This window comes from Macrotis lagotis, chromosome 7 (assembly GCF_037893015.1).
Source record: "Macrotis lagotis isolate mMagLag1 chromosome 7, bilby.v1.9.chrom.fasta, whole genome shotgun sequence".
NCBI classification, from domain to species: domain Eukaryota; kingdom Metazoa; phylum Chordata; class Mammalia; order Peramelemorphia; family Peramelidae; genus Macrotis; species Macrotis lagotis.
Genome location: NC_133664.1, coordinates 211,682,434 through 211,703,473, shown reverse-complemented (window position 1 = coordinate 211,703,473; position 21,040 = coordinate 211,682,434). Strand labels below are relative to the sequence as shown.

The window sequence follows — 21,040 nt, the reverse complement described above, 5'->3', positions numbered from 1 at the left end:
AAGCTACACGGTTCTTCAGCACAAAAACTGTCTTAAAGAATTTATGAGTTACCTAATAGCATCATAACAAAAATATATTTTACCACACATAAAAAGAAATGTTTTTGATATAAAAGTTATCCTGGAGTGAGCAGTTTTGTTCAGTCTCTATCAATGACCCATCAAAGTTAAGATCAGATTTATTATTTTAAAAAATTAGAAAAAGATGTAATAATATACAATTGAAATAACACGATGAAGTAACAATAAAAAATAGTAAGTAGACAATAGAAACTATATCAACACTGACTAAAACAATTTTGTCCTACTTAAGCAAAGTCATTTCAGGATTATTTAAGGATGAAAATGGAAGGACTATGAATGGAAAAAAATGGAAATGATTTATGAAAAATTTATGAAAATGATCATCTGCTTCCTCTATCAAGAAGGATAAGACCCTAAAATCACAGACCCAGATGTGCTTATAAAAGGAGGAAGATAAAGCACTAAAGAAAATAAAATCAAGAAAAGCAGATTCTATCAAAGTCCAATATTCTAAAATCAGCTGTCATGGTTGAAAAGCTTGAGAAAATTTTATGAAGTACTTAAAAAGACCCTTTAAATTAAATCAATAAGCATTTGATATTTGATGACTTCAGTGGGAAGGTTAAAAAGAAGGGGAAAAGTATATGGCAAAGCATGGTTCAGAAAGAAGGAACAAGAAAGTCCAATGAATTGCAGATTACATAGAAGTTCCATGCTTCTTCAGGATAATAACTTTCTTAAAGAAAAGAGAAGAGTTCTGAGCTGTAGGAAGAACAAATCTAAAATACAAAAGCATGGAAGCGATTTCAGACCTCATAAATATCAGAAAAAAAGTTCAATACTACCTATAATCTATTGTAGTAAGAGCTAGGATATTCTCTAACTCTTGTCTCTATAAAAATCAGGCTAGTTTCTCCTTAATAGGCATGATAGTCATGCTTGAGACCTGGTTGGCTCAGACAGAGGTTCAGGGAGTTGACACTACTTCTTGGTTACCTGAATATATTACAGAACAGTCACAATGAATTCCAGAAACCCCCTTTCATGCCTAGGGCATTTTATCAATCTGAAAAAAAAAAACTCAAGATGTTCTTAATACCTATCTTTATTGAATATCCTTCTCCTGTTATGCTAAGCAGATTTCCTTTTGCTATTTGTTGAATAATATCAATATATTTTATTTTGTTCTAAAATTAAACCTAAAGTATCACAGGTTTGAGTCAAGGCATATACCCTCCATACAAAATCTTTATAAAAGTCATCTATAAATGAACTGAAAGTACTGATGATGCTATATGCAAAAAACAAGCAGGTTTCTACAGACAGGATTCATTAATGATTCACGTGTCTATAATAAAGTTAAAGACACAGAGAACATAAGATGCCACTGGTCATTACTCAAGTCTTTGATTTGGTAGAACAAGATGCCACCTTACAAGTGCTTTTACAATTAAGTATCTACTATTTGAACATCAAAATAATTCAAAATTACTTAAAATATAACAACTGAAATAACTCTGTTCAAACAGATGAGGCATAAAACAGGCAGATGTGTGTTTGCCAAAGGTATCTGCTGTGATGGATAAGATCCAGTGAAGATTCCAAGAGGAATTACCTGTAAATGGTGAGGTCCTCCAGATGTTCCTGTTTGTGGATGACACTGTGCTGATAACATCAAGCCCCGGGACACTGCAGAGCCTCCTGGAAGAGATCTGTAATCACTCAAAGGAGTCTGGACTATCTATCCACACAGGAAAGATCAAATGGATGAAGAACACCCATTGTACAAAATATACATGCATTTAGGGAGACAATCTATAAAAAGCTTATCCATCAGATGTAGATCTGGATAAGACTGTACAGATGGACAGTAAGTTGAACCCTGAATTGAATAGGTAAAGAGCATGCTAATTTGATTTGACGAAAATACAAAACTCATGATCTCAAAGCTTACCACAATGGTAAAGCTCATCTTTTAATACTAATATGTTACTAGCATTACTATGTAGCAGTAACACACAAAATTAAAATTAAAAATGAGTAGTACACAGAATGCAATGAATAGAATAGAATATTGGAGTATTTAGGTTATAACAGCTAAACTGGGAAGGTACTCTGAATAACAGAGTAAAAGATATCCAGGAATTACATGATAGAAAGAGAAGATGGGCTGGCCACTTGTCAAGGGCAAGGGATGACAGGTGAAAGATTGTGATGTTAGGAGAAACCAAAGAAGGTTTCCAGTATGTCGGCTGGGTTCCTATGACAAAATTATGGAAGCACATGGATAAGAATCATATAGGATGGACACACATAAATAAGTTGCAACCTGAATCACTAGAGAAAACTTCTGAATCTATGAGATTGTAGATTTGAGTATTAATTAATTAATTAATACTGTCATAAATGCCCAGTACACAATTAATAAATGCTTGATGATAAATTTAAAACTCTTCCAGCTGCTTAGGAGTTCTTATCATTTTTTGGCATCACAGATCTCTTTGGCAATATGATTTAGTCATACTAGTCTGATTACTATTCCTCAAACAACACACTCTATTTCCTAACTCTACATATTTTTACCTATTCTCCTTCATACCTGGAACTCTCACCTTCCTCATCCCTATTTCCTGGCTTCCAATTCCCATTATTCTATAATGCCTTTCTTCTGAGAATTTATCTCCAATTTGTTCTGCAAGTACCTTGCTTGTACATAGTTGTTTTCTGAAGGGTTGTGAAAGGTTTCTATTGTTGTTTTGTTTTTCATTTCTTTGTAACGTAGAGCTTATGTCCCTGACACATAAAAGGTGCTTTTTGAATTGAACTGGTAAAGGCTATGAATCCTTTCTCAAAATGTTTTTTAAAATGCATAAAACAAAATATATAGGATTAAAAAGGAAGTTAATATTAGTAAAATAAGTTATCAAAATATTTCTAAAATCAAGTTCACTGACATCAGATATATAGAAACTGCCAAACTATTATTAAAACTCAAAAGACTCATTGCATTGATATTAAAGATTCAAAGAATGTTACTCATTAATTTAAGTGAGTATCACTTGTATCTTTAGCCTTTCAATTAAAAGCACTTTAATATGCAGAGTATGTTTTAAGTCTGTTTTTTAAAAAATATACAGGGGCGGCTAGGTGGAGTAGTGGACAAAGCACCGGCCCTGGAGTCAGGAGTACCTGGGTTCAAATCTGGTCTCAGACACTTAATAATTACCTAGCTGTGTGGCCCTGGGCAAGCCACTTAACCCCATTTACCTTGCAAAAAAAAAGAAACCCTAAAAACTATACAGTAATTCTTTATTTATCTGGATTCATTAGGAACTAAGGTCCAGGATATAAGAGTTAGAGTGACATCCTGAAGAACTTATTGGTCATGATCCCCTCATTTCACAGATGAAAACACTGAGGTTCAGAGAGAATAGGCAACTTGAAGGTCACACAGAGAATAAGCAGAAAAGCTGTCTTCCACTTAACAAAAATCTATATAAAATTTCACTTAAGCACGAATGCTTTAATTATTTTGAAGGGAAACAGATAAGATGAATTACAGACCTTTTCACTTCCTTCTCAAATTACTTCTAACATCTAACTTTTTCTTAAATCTTTGCTATTACCACAGCCATGCCCTTTCACAGATTAGCAGCAAGCTATGAAGGCTATTTAGGAATATACTACATTATTTTCTACTTTTTTATGTTATTTTTTAATTGTTCTGCCTAACAATTATTTCTATGTGCTCACCTTGATTTCCCTCACCACCTAGCTTTGACAATCCAGACAAAGTACTTTTTAAAGAAACAAAACATATAATAAAGGTTACATAGCAAAGCTCAACTACTTTACCTAAATTACAATCTATTTCTTTTACTCTGGCACATTTCTGTATTGATTATCTAGTTTCCTAGACTTCCAAAGTTTAGAAGTATCAACTTCTAAGGAACAACTAGGTGGTGCAGTGGATAGTGCACCAGCCCTGAAGTCAGGAGTACCTGAGTTCAAATTCAGCCTCACACTTAATAATTACCTAGCTGTGTAGCCTTGGGCAAACCACTTAACCCCATTGCCTTGCAAAAAAAAAAAAAAAAAGGAAGTATCAACTTCTGGGCAATTGATTTAAGAAATAAGGAGTATCTTTGATGTCATCTAATTCAAACCATTTTCATATTTAAGAATTTTGAGTCCTTGAGACACTCTTCATAGGCAGTGAAAGAGTTGATATTTCAATCCTGACCCTCCAGGATTAATTTCAAACTTAACACTATTCCTACTGCTTCAAACTGCCTCCAAAAGATTAAAGCAGAAAAAAACTGAAGAATGAGGTTCCAACTTTCTAGTTACCTGAGACCAAGTGTGAGGTTAATAACCTGGTATTCCAGTTCTTAGAACTATAGTACCTCATCTCAATATTATGGAGCAAACATCTTTACAGAATAGGGAATAGATATGTTGACATTAGAATTAGATTCTGGTTCCCCAATGGGGGTGGGGGGCAGGAGAGCAGTGTGGCCAAGCACTCAAGCATCATGAATAGCTATCCACAAGATGACCAGAAATTGTAGTTATAAAAAGCTGGAATGAAGAGTCAAACTTTTTAAAGAATAATACTCAATGGACTGGAAGCATTTGGTATATTTGCACCTACAAATAACTTAAATTTAAAAAGAATTCAATTTTAAATTTAGTTCATTGAAGCACTTACTATAAATAAAGCACTTATGTGGCCAAGAATAATAGATTCTCATGTTTCAGTGTGTGTATATAGAAAGACTTTTTTATAAGAATGGACTGAAAAATAGAGTTAAGAGTTCTTCCATGACTTTGTCATACTATGAAACAGATTATTTCATTAAGTAATTTCTTCTGGAAATATGAAATCTGATATGTGTAATAACAATAATAAAGCTAATTGCTTATTGAACTTAAAATTTTGCAAAGCTCTTTAAAAATATCACTTCATCTCCACAAGAAGCTTGGAAGATAGGTGTTACTAATATCTTCAGTTTACAAATGAGAAAACTGAGGACAAAAGTTAAGTTAAATGTCCATGGTCACTGATTTGCCCATGGTCCCATAGTCAATGTCTGAGCTGGATTTGAACTCAGGTCTTCTTGGACTGTAGGTACGGTACTCTATCCATTGAGACAGATGGTGTTTATGTTGAGATCCAGTATTGAATATACATGCATATAAAGCCTACCAAGAACTGAGAAGTCCCTCCTTTCTTACCAAGGTATCCTTCCAAAACCATTTGAAAGCAGTTCCCAAGTTATTAGCAAAGTTATTAGCATGGTGCTTTAACTACAGTAGACACTCACATATCGAGTTTTTGGTTCACTAAGGACCAAAAATTTCAATTTTGACTGCTGCCACAGATCTTTCATGTTATTTGTGCCAAGCTTCAGGTAGGAGTTGGATATGATATCTCTCCAAGTCACAATATAGGGACTTTGCTGAATAGATATCACTTTGAGGTGATTGAATAATCTCTTCTGGGTGACTGGATCTCAGGATTTAGAAAATTCTAGTCCACAGTTCAAAATCAATAAAAATAGAGGGTAAATGATAGTTACTACTTAAGATTAACTTGGTTAAGGAATAGAAAAAAATGTGGATTCCAATGATCACACAGCATTGTTAATCCTCCAAAAATGACTATGACAGCTTTCCTATACCAGTGACCCCCCCACCTTTCAAATCAAGTACAATTTATTTTCCCTTTTGGGGAAAAGGCTAATAAAATGTTGTTTAGTAATTTTTAAAAGAGATTTTTTTCCCATTTGTCAAAGACAAAGCAAATTCTTTCCCCCCCGCTAAATTTTATATGGGAAAATACACTTCTGTAAAAGGCTGTAATCTAGATGTTTAAGAGGAAGAAAAGTTTGTATTTTAAAAAACAAAAAAGAATTTATACTAATAGCTGAATTAGAAAAAAAAATTGATTTTAAGCATTTACTTGAATTCACAGAATAAAACAAAATTTTCAAAGAACAAGAACTCAACAGATATATTTAGGGTTTTCTTCTATTTCAAGTATCAAGTAGATTTAAGAAGAGAACTTTGTTGTATTTACCAATAATCCTAGAAGACTCTAATCATTTTATGCATCTCATTCCAATTCAGGCTTTTCTTATATTTCAAAGTGGCTAAAAAGAAACATGAGATGCAAATTTTAGAACCATCTCCATTCCAAATGTTCATATCGACTACTTGTGACAGACCTGTGTTGGAGTATTCTAAGCTCATAACAATCTGATCAACTGTAGCTATAGTTGGACACATTATATATTGACCCTGACATAGCAATGTCATTTTGTTCTTCTTTGATTACGAAAGACAACAAACAAGTAAAAGGAAGAAAAAGGATTGTTCACATCTCTCTGCAATAACCTATAAAAAGTTCTGAATGGAATATTACCAATGAAACCATTTCAGGGTTAATATTCCTAGTGAAGTCCTCTTGGGGTTAAGAAATATTAAAGAAAGAACAAACTATTATTCTTAAACTATTTCTAGAAGAAAACCCTTGTATTCCAAACAGGTGGCTCACTCTCGTAACTTTTGATAAGACTACTTTTACTGACTACTAGAAGGAGCAGACTTTTCCCATGAGAAAACTTTACATTCCAAAGAAGCTCACAAGCCTCTTGCTTGATGATAAGACTGTTTTTACTGACTAGGAGAACAGTAAAAGAACTTGCATAATCAGACATCATTTCATTTAGATAGACATAGAAGGTCATAAGAAGTCTTTTTGATGTTCTCACCATCTGGATGATGAGGTAATATTTTATGAAACTTCATTCTTTTCTTTGTTTCTGGGGTAGATTTTCACTAATAGAATGTAACTCTGAAGACTAACGAATGAGTCGACAGAGAAAAAGGATAGGGAGGAGGAGGGGATAGCATTAGGCCATATAATCTTACTTGACTGTCAATTTGGGGCAGCCCCTTGATCCTCATTATCTTTGTAAGACTTGGCTCAAGAAAAGCCAAAATAAACTATTTTTTTCTTTTTTGCTCAGGAGTCTCTCCATTTTTTAAAGTGGATTTTTATCCCACACAGTTCAAAATAAAATATGTAGGCTGATGCATTATAACTATTTTCTTTATTGAGAACTATGAAGTCTTTGATATCATGAAACTACACAGTAAATTTCCTCAATTTATAAGGCTAAATTGGAGTATAGATTATCATTGACCTGCATTTCCACATGTAGTCCTGGCCATTAAATTTATAAGCTATTTATAGAAGGAAACAACACAATTATAATTATCTGAAGATAATATAATGTGATATTATGATATATAATTTTATTTGCCTCAAATGTGGAAAACAATAATATAAAAAAAGTAAAACTTAAGAGACTTGGGGGTGGCTAGGTGGCACAGTAGATAAAGCACTGGCCCTGGAGTCAGGAGTACCTGGATTCAAATCCGGTCTCAGATACTTAATAACTACCTAGCCGTGTGGCCTTGGGCAAGCCACTTAACCCCATTTGCCTTGCAAAAAACCTAAAAAATAAACAAAACAACAAAAAAAAAACTTAAGAGACTTAAAACCCAAAATAATTTACCCTGCAAATTATAATCCTAAAGGGAAATAAAATGGACCTATAATATGTGAAAGTATATTAAACAACTCTTTTTTTTAATTCAACTGAAAATATTAGAGCATTTTGTTCTAGTCTAAAAATTTTCTAGACTTTTTCTTTTAAGGATGTGTGTGGAAGATTTGAGACAAAAAGGTCATCCTCTAGAAAAAATGTATTATGGTAAAAACTAAATTTAACTATTATCTTCTTAAGATCAAGTTAAATGGAATGTTTAAGTGCTTATTATGGAGCCTGGGTCAGTAGTCACTGTCTAATATCTCTGCAAATTCCTTGACAGAAGGGAATTTTTTTGGTTTTTGTTTTTTTTTTTTAGTTTTTTTGCTAGGCAATGGGGTTAAGTGGCTTGCCCAAGGCCACACGGCTAGGTAGTTATTAAGCTGTGGCCAAATTTGAACTCAGGTACTTCTGACTCCAGGGCCGGTGCTCTATCCACTGCGCCACCTAGTGGCCCATGGGAATGGTTTTTAACCTTTCTTTATGCCCACAGGGGTTAGCACAAGGGTTAGTACTTAGAAGTACTTAATAAATGCTTATTAATTTGTCTACTTTCTTCTCTTTACCCCCCCCAATCCTTCTCTCCCATAGAGTATTATCTCTCAGGAGCAAGAAGCAGAACCTGGACATTAATAATGTTTCTCCATTTAAAACCAAGTGGTTCAACAAATTCTTATTAACTTTTAATTTTTTATACTATTAACTAATAGTTAACTTGGTATTTTGCATATAATAAGTACTTTGTTAAGTACTTAATAAATATTTGTCATTTAAGTTATTTTCCATGGATACTTGTGTAAAAGAATAAAAGTGACACAGCAAAAAATTTTCTTGATTAAGAATCAGGAGAACTGAGTCTGAATCAGCTAGCTAATCATTTTATAAATCACTGATTTGTTTTTAAGTTATATAATGCCTCTTATTTGAAAGGAGAATATCATGGGCTTCACACACATATGAAAAGCTTCATTCAGGTAAACAATCAAATAAGATATGAGCAAAACTATTAAAGCTAGTATACTTTAATCAAAATTGCTTTCCTCACTTTATAAAGTTAAAGGTTATTGTGACTGCTGATATACTATTCCTAAATGTATATATCTAAAGATTTTAGATTAAGAGAAAAATTTAAAAATATCAAATTTACATTGAAGGAATTTTTTTTCAATTTCTTTTAAACACCAAATCTAAATTTAAGCTAATCTTTCAAAGAACATCCAAAAAGAAAACTTTTAAATTACAATCTCAAATTGTTAACCAGCTCTTTTCAAACTCATCCACACAACATCAAACTAGACTAGTTAAATTATAAGCAGAAAAAAAATTAAAAGCAGCAGAAAGAGAAAATTTTCAGTTCACATATAAAAATGACTATGATAATTTGGGAAAAGCATAAGAGAAAAGTTTCATAATTATCTGCCTGGCTTCTTTTATGCTATAGTCATATAGGGACTTTATTTGCATGATTGTTTTGCCTTCATATAGAATCTAATAAGCATTTTGTTAAGTGCCAGGCACCAGAATACAAACAAAAACAAAATTTTGCTCTTAAAGAGCTTGTATAGGAAAGGGAAGACTAACTGGTACATTTATAGATATAAACAAGATATCAAGAGAAACAAGAGTTAGCTCAGGCATAATGGCAACATATATTCCAGATACTGCACATCTTCATTCAAAGGTGATTATAACAGTGGTTGCCATAATGATAACTTATAATCTAAAAGGTATCAGAAGGATCACAGATTTAGAATTGAAAAGAAACTTAGAAATCTTCTGGTCAAACCTCGTTTCTATACAGATGAGATAACTGAAACTGAGAATAATTGAGCAACATGTCCAAAGTCAGACATAAAGTTTATTTTACACGTGAATCCAGGCTTTCTGACAATATAAAATGTTCTTACCTTCAAAATCCATGGTCATCAAGTATATAAATGATTACAATATGAAAGAATAATAGAAAAAAAGAATAATAGTATTAAAAGTGCTGCAAGAGTTCAGAAGCATCAAAGACTAGTTTAAATAGATCAGGTAAACCTTAAGAAACTGAACCTTGGGGGCGGCTAGGTGGTGTAGTGGATAAAGCACCTGCCTTGGAGTCAGCAGTACCTGGGTTCAAATTTGGTCTCAGACACTTAATAATTGCCTAGTTGTGTGGCCTTGGGCAAGCCACTTAACCCCATTTGCCTTGCAAAAACCTTAAAAAAAAAGAAAAGAAAAGAAACTGAACCTTGAACAACTTAGATAAGGCATAAAAGAGGGAAGACCAGTAAAAGCAAAGGCACAAAGGCAAGGTGAACTATGTCTATCTTTAATGAAATACAGAATAAAAGTAAGAGTTCTGAGAGAAAAAAAGGATAGAAAGGAAGGTTGTAATAATAAATACTAGATTGGACTTAATACATGGGCAACAGAATCAATGAAGATTGTTGAATAAGGAAATGATACAGGTACTTCATGTCAAGATGGTGAAATAAACAGAAAGAGAATAGTGTAATTCTCTGATATGTATTCTAGCAAAGACCCCAAAAGAAAGAACATCAGACTGAATTATTAAGAAATATAAAATAATAAAATATTAAGAAAATATTAAGAAAAATAAAATATAAAAAGAAACCACAATGAGAGAAAAGGGAAAGGGAAAGCACAATCCTTGGAGGCTTTCCAGTCTTGATCAGAAGCAATCTTTGAACAATGTAAGTCTGTAGGAACTGTGCTGTAATCAGGTATCAGAAAGCCTAAAGAGCACCAAAGGGAAACGCCAGGGTAGTCAAAACCTACAGGGATTTTTAAAGTCATAACAAGAAGTCATAACAAGAAGCCAGTGACTGTCTACCTTACAAAGTGGACCTAAAAGTTTACAGGTCATGAAAGTGAACAGCCCTTGAAACTTTGAAGAGCTCAGTTATCTGTACAAAGAGAATATAATCTGACCTGGAACCTGCCAGCACTTTGTTCCATAGTGGAAGTTAGGGACTGCAGTAGAAATTCAGATAATAAAAAATGGTATCTAACGGGACCATATCATTCCATCTGGAGGGCAACTAGGTGGCACAGTAGATAAAGCACTGGCCTTGTATTCAGGTGGATGAGAGTTCGAATTGGTCTCACACACTTGCCACTTAAACTAGTTGTGTGACCTGGTACAAATAAGGTTCAAGTCACTTAACCTTGACTGTCTCATATCCAGGACCATCTCTAGTTGTCCCAGATGGCTCTGGAGGAGAAAGTGAGGCTGGTGACTTAGCACAGCACCCATTCACTCAAATCTAAGTCATGTACTTGTCATGGCATCACCTCCTTGATGTCATGGTCTTCTTTGAAAATGGACAAACATCATCATTATTGTTTGTATTATTATCATTCCATCCAAGAGTATAAAAAAAGCAGCCAGTGCCTGACCTTCACCTAAAGATCCAACTCAGAAAATAAATCTGAAAATACTAAATAAAAAAAAATCAAACAATAAAGAAATTTTAGAGATCTAGGAATAGCTAGGACACAGGCTTAAAGAAAGTAATTAATTTCACATAGTTATCTATGGGCAAAACTGTTAGGCCACAAGGACTATTAGAATTCCTAGATGGAATGAAGCAAGTCAGTCAATAAACATTTATTAAACACCTATTATGTGCCAGTCACTTACTAAAATCAAATTAGATACTCTTTATAAAAAGTACTTAGTATAGTGCCTAGCAGATAGTGGATACTAAAAAATATTTATCCTTTCCCCTCCTCTAAATGCTAGGGATATAAAGGCAAAAACAGTTCATGCTCTTGAGAAGCTCATAATTTAATGGGAGAAGACACTATGCAATTAACTATATGTACAACTAAGTAAGATACAAGATAAATTAAAAATAATTAACACAGGTAAGGCACTAAAATTAAGAAGGATAAGGAAAGGTTTCTATTAGAAGAAGGGATTTTAGCTGACACTTGAAAGAAGTCAGAAGGTAGAGAAGAGGAGGGAGATCATTGCATGCATGAAAGACAGTGAAAATCCCTGGATTTATTAGAAGAGCATTATATATGAGGAATAGTAAAGAAACCAGGGTCATAAGATCACAAAGTATAATTCAAGAAAATTGGATGGGGGAAGTTGTAGAAGACATATCAGACTGGTTGTTTCTTGTCCTACATTATCAAAGAAGACCAAAACGACCTATGTTAGAGACAAGTTATAATATGTCTGCCTGTGGCTGATCAGAACAATATGAGCTCCAAATGCTCTATTATAGGGCAGGTACAAATAGTCCATGAGAATATCTGGGTTGATATGAGACGATGGAAGGTTCACAACAAACAGGATTTTATATTTGATTCAGGGAGCCACTGAAGTTTATTGGGGAAGAAAGTGACATGGTCAGACTTGTCCTTTAGGAAGATCATTTTGACAGCCAAGTAGAAGATGGACTGAAGTGGAAAATGACTTGTGGCAAGCAGACCAATCAGCAATTTTCAATGGTGGTGAGGGCCCATAATAGGGTGGTGGTAATATCAAGAGATGTGCAAAAGTAATATTGACAGACCTTGACAAAAAAATTAGACATAGCAAGTGAAAAAATATTAGGAGTCAAAGAAGACACCAAGTTAATCAAAGCTGGGGAATTGGTGGTACCCTCAACAGTTAACAAGGAAGACTTGAAATGGGGAACTTTCAGAAGGAAAAGATAATAACTTTAGTTTTAGACCTGCTGAATTTAAGATGTCTACTGGATATCCAAACAGATGTTTAACAGATAGTCATCAGATACTAGGGGTTACAAGGGTGATTCAGAGCTGGGTTAAGTAGATTTAAAAATAATGAGCACAGAGAATCCATGGACAGGGATAAGATAACCAAATATAGAGTACAGAGAAAGGAGTAGGCAGGCATGATGACCTTGATGAAAATTCAGCAAAAGAATTGGAAAAAAGAGCAGAAAGATTAAGACAGGAGAACCTGGATAGAGGTATGGCAAGAAGAGAGCAATCCAAAATGTCAAAGGTTGCAGAGGTCAAGTAGGATAAGGATTGAGAAAAATTTAAGACAGAATCAATTGTCTGTGGAACTGACACTCTAGACAGCAGAGGGTGGGCTGCTTTAGACTGGCACAACTAAGGTTCAAGGAGTGGGGTTGAGAGAAAGAAGAAATAAAGGGAAAGAAAGTAAGGGAATAAATAGTGGAACGTATAAATATAAGAAGTCTAGAGGAAAGAATCAGAAAGAAAATAAACAGATTAGCAGTGTACCCAACTTCCTGAAAATTAGAAACGAGTCAAACAAAAAATCAATCACTTCAGGAGACAATGAGAAATACTAAAACAAAATCAAAAGACTAAAAAATGAAGAAAATATATGAAAAAAGAAAAGCCTTGTTTCAAGAAAACCTAAAAATGCCAATAGTAGCATCAAAATTCAAAGTGAAAATAGAAAGAAAAAAATCCCCAGATAGTTTCTTAAAGAAAGTCCAAAAATAAAAATCCCCAAGAACGTAATAAAAATCCAGAGCTCTTGAGTTAAAAGATAAAATACTTTACAAGCAGTCAGAAGGAAAGAGTTCAGCTATCAAAGAATCCTAATAGGATCATGCATAGTTAAGAATCAGGCTGCTTAGAGGCAGCCACGACTATAGAGAAGACAGTTTGTAATATAATATTCCAAAATAAAAAGTTATACAGCTTACAACCAAGAATAATTTATCCTGTAAGCATGAGTATATCCTATAGGGGAAAAAAGGAACCATTAATGAAACAGCAATTCTAAGCATTCTTGATTAAATGCAAAGGAATTAAGAAAAACACATAAGGTAATCAATCACATTGGAGCAACCAGAAAAAAATGTACAATAATGAAGCACTTACAATATAATGAAGGAGCAGAAATAAGTAGACCTGTAAAACTCAAATGTTGACAAGGGCAAAAGTGGAGGTACAAAGCAGGAGTTACATATGACAAAGGAACTAAAGTTGGGGTTTTTTCTGGTAAAGATCTTAAGAAAAGATAGAGGAAAAGAAAAAACTAGGGAATAGAGAGGAACTAACTATTTTACACAATTGGGATGTGTAAGTAAAAGGATTAAAGAAAAGAGTAAAGGACATTAGGGGAAGCTTGGTAATGCACTAGATAGAGCATGTGTGTGTGTGTCTTAAGAATCAGGAGGACTAAGAGTTTGAATCCAGCCTCAGACACTTATTGGCTGCGTGGGCAAGTCACTTAACCCTGATTGCCTCACATCTAGGGTCATTTCCAGTTGTCCTGATTCATATATGGCCATTGAAATCAGATGGCTCTGGCAGAGAAAGTGTGACTGGTGACTTAGCACAACACTCCCTCACTCAAATCCAAATCATGTCCTTGTCATGATATTCTTCAAGAACGAAGGACAGGGGCGGCTAGGTGGCATAGTGGATAAAGCACCAGCCTTGGAGTCAGGAGTACCTGGGTTCAAATCTGGCCTCAGACACTTAATAATTACCTAGTTGTGTGGCCTTGGGCAAGCCACTTAACCCCATCTGCTTTGCAAAAACCTAAAAAAAAAAAAAAGAACGAAGGACAAACATCAACACTAACATCATCATCATCATCATCACCATCATCAAAGGATGTTGGGAAGCAACCATCACAAAAATTTCACTTTCAATTGAACCAAACAAAGAATGGTTACAGAGAGAAACAGTGACAGAGAGAGAGAGGCATGTAAGTTTGGTGTAGAAATACATTATTAAAGTAGAAAAATAGGAGCAGGGATAGAGTCAGAGGGAGAGATTAGTCATAATAGCAATATAGCATCATTATCATCAGAAAAAGAAGAAGAAGAAGAAGAAGAAGAAGAAGAAGAAGAAGAAGAAAGCAAGACAAGTTCCATCTTTAGAGGTGGATCATAATGGAAGAATGTAAAGGAAAGAAAGGAAAGAAAGCTTAAAGGCTGAGGTGAAGGACATTAGAGTGGATGCAGATTGTTTTAACTTCAGAGCAGTATTATTAATCATTTTCCTTCTCTTTTACCACATTATTTGGGAGAATGGGTCAAAGAAAGAAAAATTAGATAGAGGATAAGATAGAAGGAAATACATGATTAACAATCATAATGGTTGATAAAAATGAGATGAACTCACCTCCCAAAAAAACAGAAAAGGACAGCCAAAAGTATTACAAAACAGAATCTAACAATACCAGAAGGCCATCTGATGAGAACCAGAAAAACACTGTATACCCTAACTGCAACATGGGGGTGATGATCAACCTTGATGGACTCGCTCATTCTATCCGTGCAACAATCAGGGACAATTTGGGGCTATCTGCAATGGAGAATACCATTTGTATCCACAGAAAGAACTATGGAGTTTGAACAAAAATCAGGGACTATTAACTTTAATTTTAGAAAAAAAAACCTGATATCTTATTGTCTGATCTTGTTATCTCTTATACTTTATGTTTTTTCCTTAAGGATATAATTTCTCTCTCATCACATTCAATTTGGATCAATGTATGCCATGGAAACAATGTTAAGACTGGCAAATTGTCTTCTGTGGAGGGTGGGGAGGAGGGAAGTAAGATTAGGGGGAAAAATTGTAAAACTCAAAATAAATAAAATCTTTTAAAAAAAAAGGACATCTAAAACAAAGATTCACATGCTATTAAAGTGACAAGATGGGGGCAGCTAGGTGGTGCAGTGGATAGAGCACCAGTCCTGGAGTCCGGAGTACCTGAGTTCAAATCCGGCCTCAGACACTTAATAATCACCTAGTTGTGTGGCCTTAGGCAAGCTACTTAACCCCATTGCCTTGCAAAAAACCTAAAAAAAAAAAAAAATGACAGGATGGATCAAAATTTACTATGTCCCTGTTGAACTCAAAAACTCAACTTTTCTAGTCTCTGTGCAATCAAATTCCTGAAAGAAGGGTGTCTTCTGATCTTGAATGAAGTTAAATTTACTTCAGTAATTACTCCATGTAATTTCATGGAGTTTTCCTTTAATTCTAGTAGTTTCTTCTTCATGGTTACAACATAGTCCAGAGACTCACTGACCAGCTCTAGTTGGGGAAAAAAAAAGTAAGTTTGCTGTCAGATTCCACTGCAAGTACTGTGCTTGTGGATACCATGGCTATACCAATAAATAGGAGATCAGTTGCTAATGCCTGCTTCAACTCCTGTACTCCATTAGAAATCCCTGCTAAAACTTTTCATGCCTGGATCAGTTAGTCAAAAGTCAAGCATTTATTAAATATTACCTATGTGCTAGGCACTCAGGAAACAAATACAAGCAAAAAGGACAACCCTTCCAACAAAGAGGTTATATTCTACATGGGGAATAATAGAGAGTTGAAAGGGGGCAGGTGAAGAGGGTAGAGGTTACCTAAGGGGCAGGGTAGGAAATTCTGGAAAGTCAGAAGTAGGAGGAGAATTACAGAGCCTGGAACCCTTTCTTAAAATGGAGGTTCTAGAAGGAATTCATCCGATGGGAGAAGGGGTCTTAAGAGAAAGAAAGATGTTCCCAGGTGAGAAGACCACATGTATTAAGAGAAGTTTCAAAGTGAGAAGTAACAGAAGTATAGAGGACTAAAAGATAACTGGACTAGGACTCTACTTCAAAATGGAGCTTCTGAAAGAAAACAGCAAAGAGAGAAAAGGGTCTCAGGGGCAAAGAGAAGTTCCAGGTAAGAAGACCACAGAAGGAGTAAAGTCACAGGGAATACTAGGATTGTAGAGAAAAACAGACCAAGTTGAAGAATCCAAATGGTATCAATAGGAAGGAAAGACTTTGGCTTATATCATCCTACTTACTGTAAAAGATTACATCACCCTCCCAGACTCTCGGGCTCAAAATCTAGGAGTCATCCTAGACGCCCTCATCAACTGCCCCTCCATTATATCCACTGTGTTGCCAAGGTTGGTCAATTTCATCTTTGCTCCATCTTTCAAATATATTCCCTTCTCTCCTTTGACAGCCACCACCCTAGGACACACCATCATCACCTTATACCTGCACTATTCTAACACCCCGCCGATGACTAGGCCTGCTTCAAGTCTCTCCCCACTTCACTTCAGTCCATCCTTCCATTCAGGACCTAAAATGATTTTTCCTAACACACAGGTTTGATCCCTAATCAATAAACTCCAGAGGTTCCCTCTTGCCTTTAGGATAAAATAAAAAAGGTTTCTTTGACATTCAAATTCTTCAGAACCTAACACCTTCTTACCTTTCCAATCATCTTATACTTTACTCTCCACCATCTATCCTATGATCCTGTGATACTGGTCTCTTGGATATTCCTTGAACAAAACACTGCATTTCTTTGCTCTGGGATTTTTTTTTTTGTTTCCAAAGCTGAAAACTCCTGACTACTGACCTCCCTGATTTCCTTTAAGACCAACTAAAAATCCCATCTTCTACAGGAAGCCTTCTCTAATTGCTCTTAATTCTCATTAGTGCCTTTCCTCTATTAGTTATTGCCTATTTTTACCTAAATATATTCAGCTTGCTCTCTATATATTTGTTTGCATGTTGTCTCCTGCATTAAATTGTGATCTGTTTAAGGGCAAGAACTGTCTTTTGGCTCTTTTTGTATCCCCCAGACCTCAGCACAGTGCCTGGCATATAAAAAACACTTAATGATCAATCAATAAATATTGATTGGGTTTCCATTTCCAGTTATTCCAATGAGAAGGCTGGACTAAGGAGGAAACTGAGACAAAGAGAATTGTTATTTGTCTAGGGTCACACCGTTATTAAGTATCTGAGGTCATATTTGAACTCAAGTCTTCCTAACTCTAGATCCAGCACTCTAACCACTAAGCCACCTAGCTACCCCATTTGCTATATTACAAAAGTTATAAATTCAATAACAGTAGCTAAAAGAGAAAATGCCCACCATTACCTTTTAAAAAATAATGCAATCGCAATATAACAATAAACAATCTCCCAAAGTAAAATCTTAATACTTCAGTATCCACTTACTATTCTATCATCTTCTGAAATAATGCTACAGTAAACTTATAACCACAAATGTAGTCATTGAACAACTGTGTGCAGAACACTATACTAAGTGTTAGAGAAAATGCAAAAGTTTATATAAGACTCTAGAATCCCTACATTCAGAGAGTTTATAATGGAACAGGAGAATAATATAGAGATCAATTAATAATGTATATGATAGTTTAATCAAATTATAGAAGTACAAAATAAAGGAAGGTCTTAGATGTAATTACCTGGAAGATGAGGAAGAACTTCATGAAGGCGATGGTACATTTGCTTTCGTATTTAAAGAATGTATAAAAAATCAGCAGGAAAATATGAAAAGAGAGAACATTTCAGGCACAGAGCATGAGTAATAGAAAAGCAATAGGTATGATCATGAAGGAAAAGGGAATCCAGTATGGCTTAAGTGTATATCAGATGAAGAGATTGAAAAGAATAAGTGAATATATGACATGACCAGGACTATTCATAAAAATAATCATTATGGCAGATTTTGAAATGTAGACTGGGGAAAGGAAAAAGAGGGAAGTATTTTTTTAAGAGGCTATTGTAGGGGCAGCTAGGTGGTATAGTGGATAAAGCACTGGCCTTAGAGTCAGGAGTACCTGAGTTCAAATCTGGTCTCAGACACTTAATAATTACCTAGCTGTGTAGCCTTGGGCAAGCCACTTAATCCCATTTGCCTTGCAAAAACCTAAAAATAAAAAAAAATTAAAAAGAGAGGCCATTGTAATATTCAACATAAATATTAGAGTGGAGCAAAGGGATGGAATGAGCATTTTTAAAACACCAACTATATGCCTGGCATTGTGTTAAGCACTTTACAGAAACCTTATTTGATTCCTGCCAACAACCTGATGAGAAAGATATTATTATTATCCCCATTTTACAAACGTGGAAACTGAGGCAAACCAAGGTTAAGTGACTTGCAAAGGGTCACAGTTAGTAAGTCTGAGTCAAGTTTAAACTCAGATTTTCCTGACTCCAGGATGGAGATAGTAAGAATCAATAATAACCAATAACATGTTCTCATTGATGCAGAGATATGATCCAGTCAGATAAAACTTTTTGATGTATATATTATACATTGTATTAAAAAATGATCATCGGGGGTGGCTAGGTGGCGCAGTGAATAGAGCACCAAAACCAGCCTCAGACACTTAATAATTGCCTAGCTATGTGACCTTGGGCAAATCACTTAACCCCACCATCTTACAAAAAAAACCAAAAAGAAAAATGATCATCAAAATTGCCAGATTTGAAAAGAAAAAGGAATGAGACAATGACCATTGCAACAAGAGGACCTATAGCATCCCATCTAGTATCCTATTCAATATAAAAGCCAATAACTTTCTAAAGTATAGGTTAGGTGCCTCTTAGGAGAATGAACATCTTAATCAGAAAATTCTCAGCATGGATACCATACAGAAAAGTTTCTAGAAAAAGAATTTACTTTTTTTAAATTATTGAAAGTTGTGAAAGTATTTTGATACATTCTGTGGATAATCAGACCCTGTTAAGAGTCATAAATGCTATTTTTATATTCTCCTTATTTCTACCTCTCTGGTCCATGTGAGTAAAGTTTATGCAAGATAGGTGAATACTTTGGAAAGTCATTTGGGAAAGAGAAAGCAAAAAAAAGCACAAATAATCCACCAGACCATAGATTTAGAGTTGCAAAGGAACTTAGAAATGATCTAATTCACCATTCTTATTTTAAAGTTGAGGAAACTAAAAGCCTAGAGGAGTTGTGACTTGAACAAGATCACAGAGCTATAAATACAGCAAAACTCAACACCTCTTATTTTAGTGATCCAGATACTACATAAAAATGGAAATTGTCAAAAAACAGAAATTGTTTCAGCTTCTTGCTTCTTTTAAAAAGTCTAGAATAAACAAGGTCTATGATGAGAGCATGAAGTAGTTACTGCTAAGTCTGGAACAAGAAAAATCATAAGAAAAAAGGGACAATAGAAGTCATCCACCTCAACCCCTTCATTTAATGAATGAAGAAACAGAATACTAGAAAGAGTAAGTGACTTGCTTCCAGTTATATCAGAGGAGTAATTTGAACACTGGTACTCCAATTACAGAATCCAAATTCTTTATATAGACTGAACAAATGCCTGAGATGTTAAAAATCCATAGTAAATATTAGATAAATGGAAATTAAAGAATCTCTGAGGTACCACCTCACTCCTTTCAGACTGGCCAATATGACCAGAAAGGACAATGATTGTTAGAAGGGTTGTGAGAAATCTGGGACACTAATACATTGTTGGTGGAGCTGTGAACTCATCCAACCTTTCTGGAGAGCAGTCTAGAACTATGCCCAAAGGACAACAGAAATGGGCCTATACCCTTTGATCCAGCAATACCACTACTGGGCCTATACCCTGAAGAGATGATGAAAAAGGTTTTGTAAAAACTTCATTTGTACAAAAATATTCATAGCAGTCCTGTTTGTGATGGAAAAGAATTGGAAATCAAGTAAATGTCCTTCAATTAGGGAATGGCTTAGCAAACTGTGGTATATGTATGTCATGGAACGCTGTTTTATTAGAAACCAGGAGGGATGGGAATTCAGGGAAGCCTAGAGGGATTTGCATGAACTGATGCTGAGTGAGATGAGCAGAACCAGAAAAACACTGTACACCCTAACAGCAATATGGGGATGATGATCAAACTTGATGGACTTGCTCATTCCATCAGTGCAACAATGAGGGACAATTTGGCGCTGTCTGCAATGGAGAATGCCATCTGTATCCAGAGAAAGAACTATGGAGTTTGAACAAAGACCAAGGACTATTACCTTTAATTTAGGAAAAAACTGATATCTTATTGTCTGATCTTGCTCTTTTACTTTATGTTTCTTCCTTAAGTATGTGATTTCTCTCTCATCACATCAATTTGGATCAATGTATACCATGGAAACAATGTAAAGACTGGCAAATTGCCTTCAGTGGGGGGGGGGGAGTAAGATTAGGGGGAAAATTGTAAAACTCAAAATAAATAAAATCTTTTAAAAAATCCATAGTAAAATATCCTCAAATTAAGTGACATTTTCATTTATGCAAAATAGCTGAGTTATAGGGTAATCTAATGAATCAAACATTCCAGTTAGAAGATTAAATCAACATTCTAAGAATACAATAAAATTTAATACCTTCAAGTTTCCCAGTATTCCTTTAATAAATACCACGTAAAAAGTGTATATAATAACCACACAAGACATAAGTGTTTCAAGTTGAATGTACCCAGAAACATATAAGCTCCTAGCTTTCTAAGAAAATAAATTCCTAATATCTTATCATTCTCTTAAATAAAAATAGAATACAGAAAAACAAAATCCATTTACTTAAGATTCTAAATAGATTATTAGATCTTTCCTGATGATGTTAACAAGTAAAAAAAAATACACCATTATAG

General features: G+C 34.7%; 1 protein-coding gene across 3 annotated transcripts in view; it reads right to left on the bottom strand.

Moving 5' to 3' along the window:
* The window catches only part of YAF2 (YY1 associated factor 2), a 106,270-nt gene that overhangs the window by 81,513 nt on the left and 3,717 nt on the right, over positions 1–21,040 (bottom strand). Inside the window, exon 3 of one of the 3 annotated variants that reach the window (XM_074194729.1) lies at positions 1,640–1,725. The exons of the other annotated variants lie outside the window; for them this stretch is intronic. Coding sequence (XP_074050830.1) covers positions 1,640–1,725 — 86 coding nt within the window. The remainder of the gene's footprint in view (positions 1–1,639; positions 1,726–21,040) is intronic. 3 annotated transcript variants of the gene reach the window in all.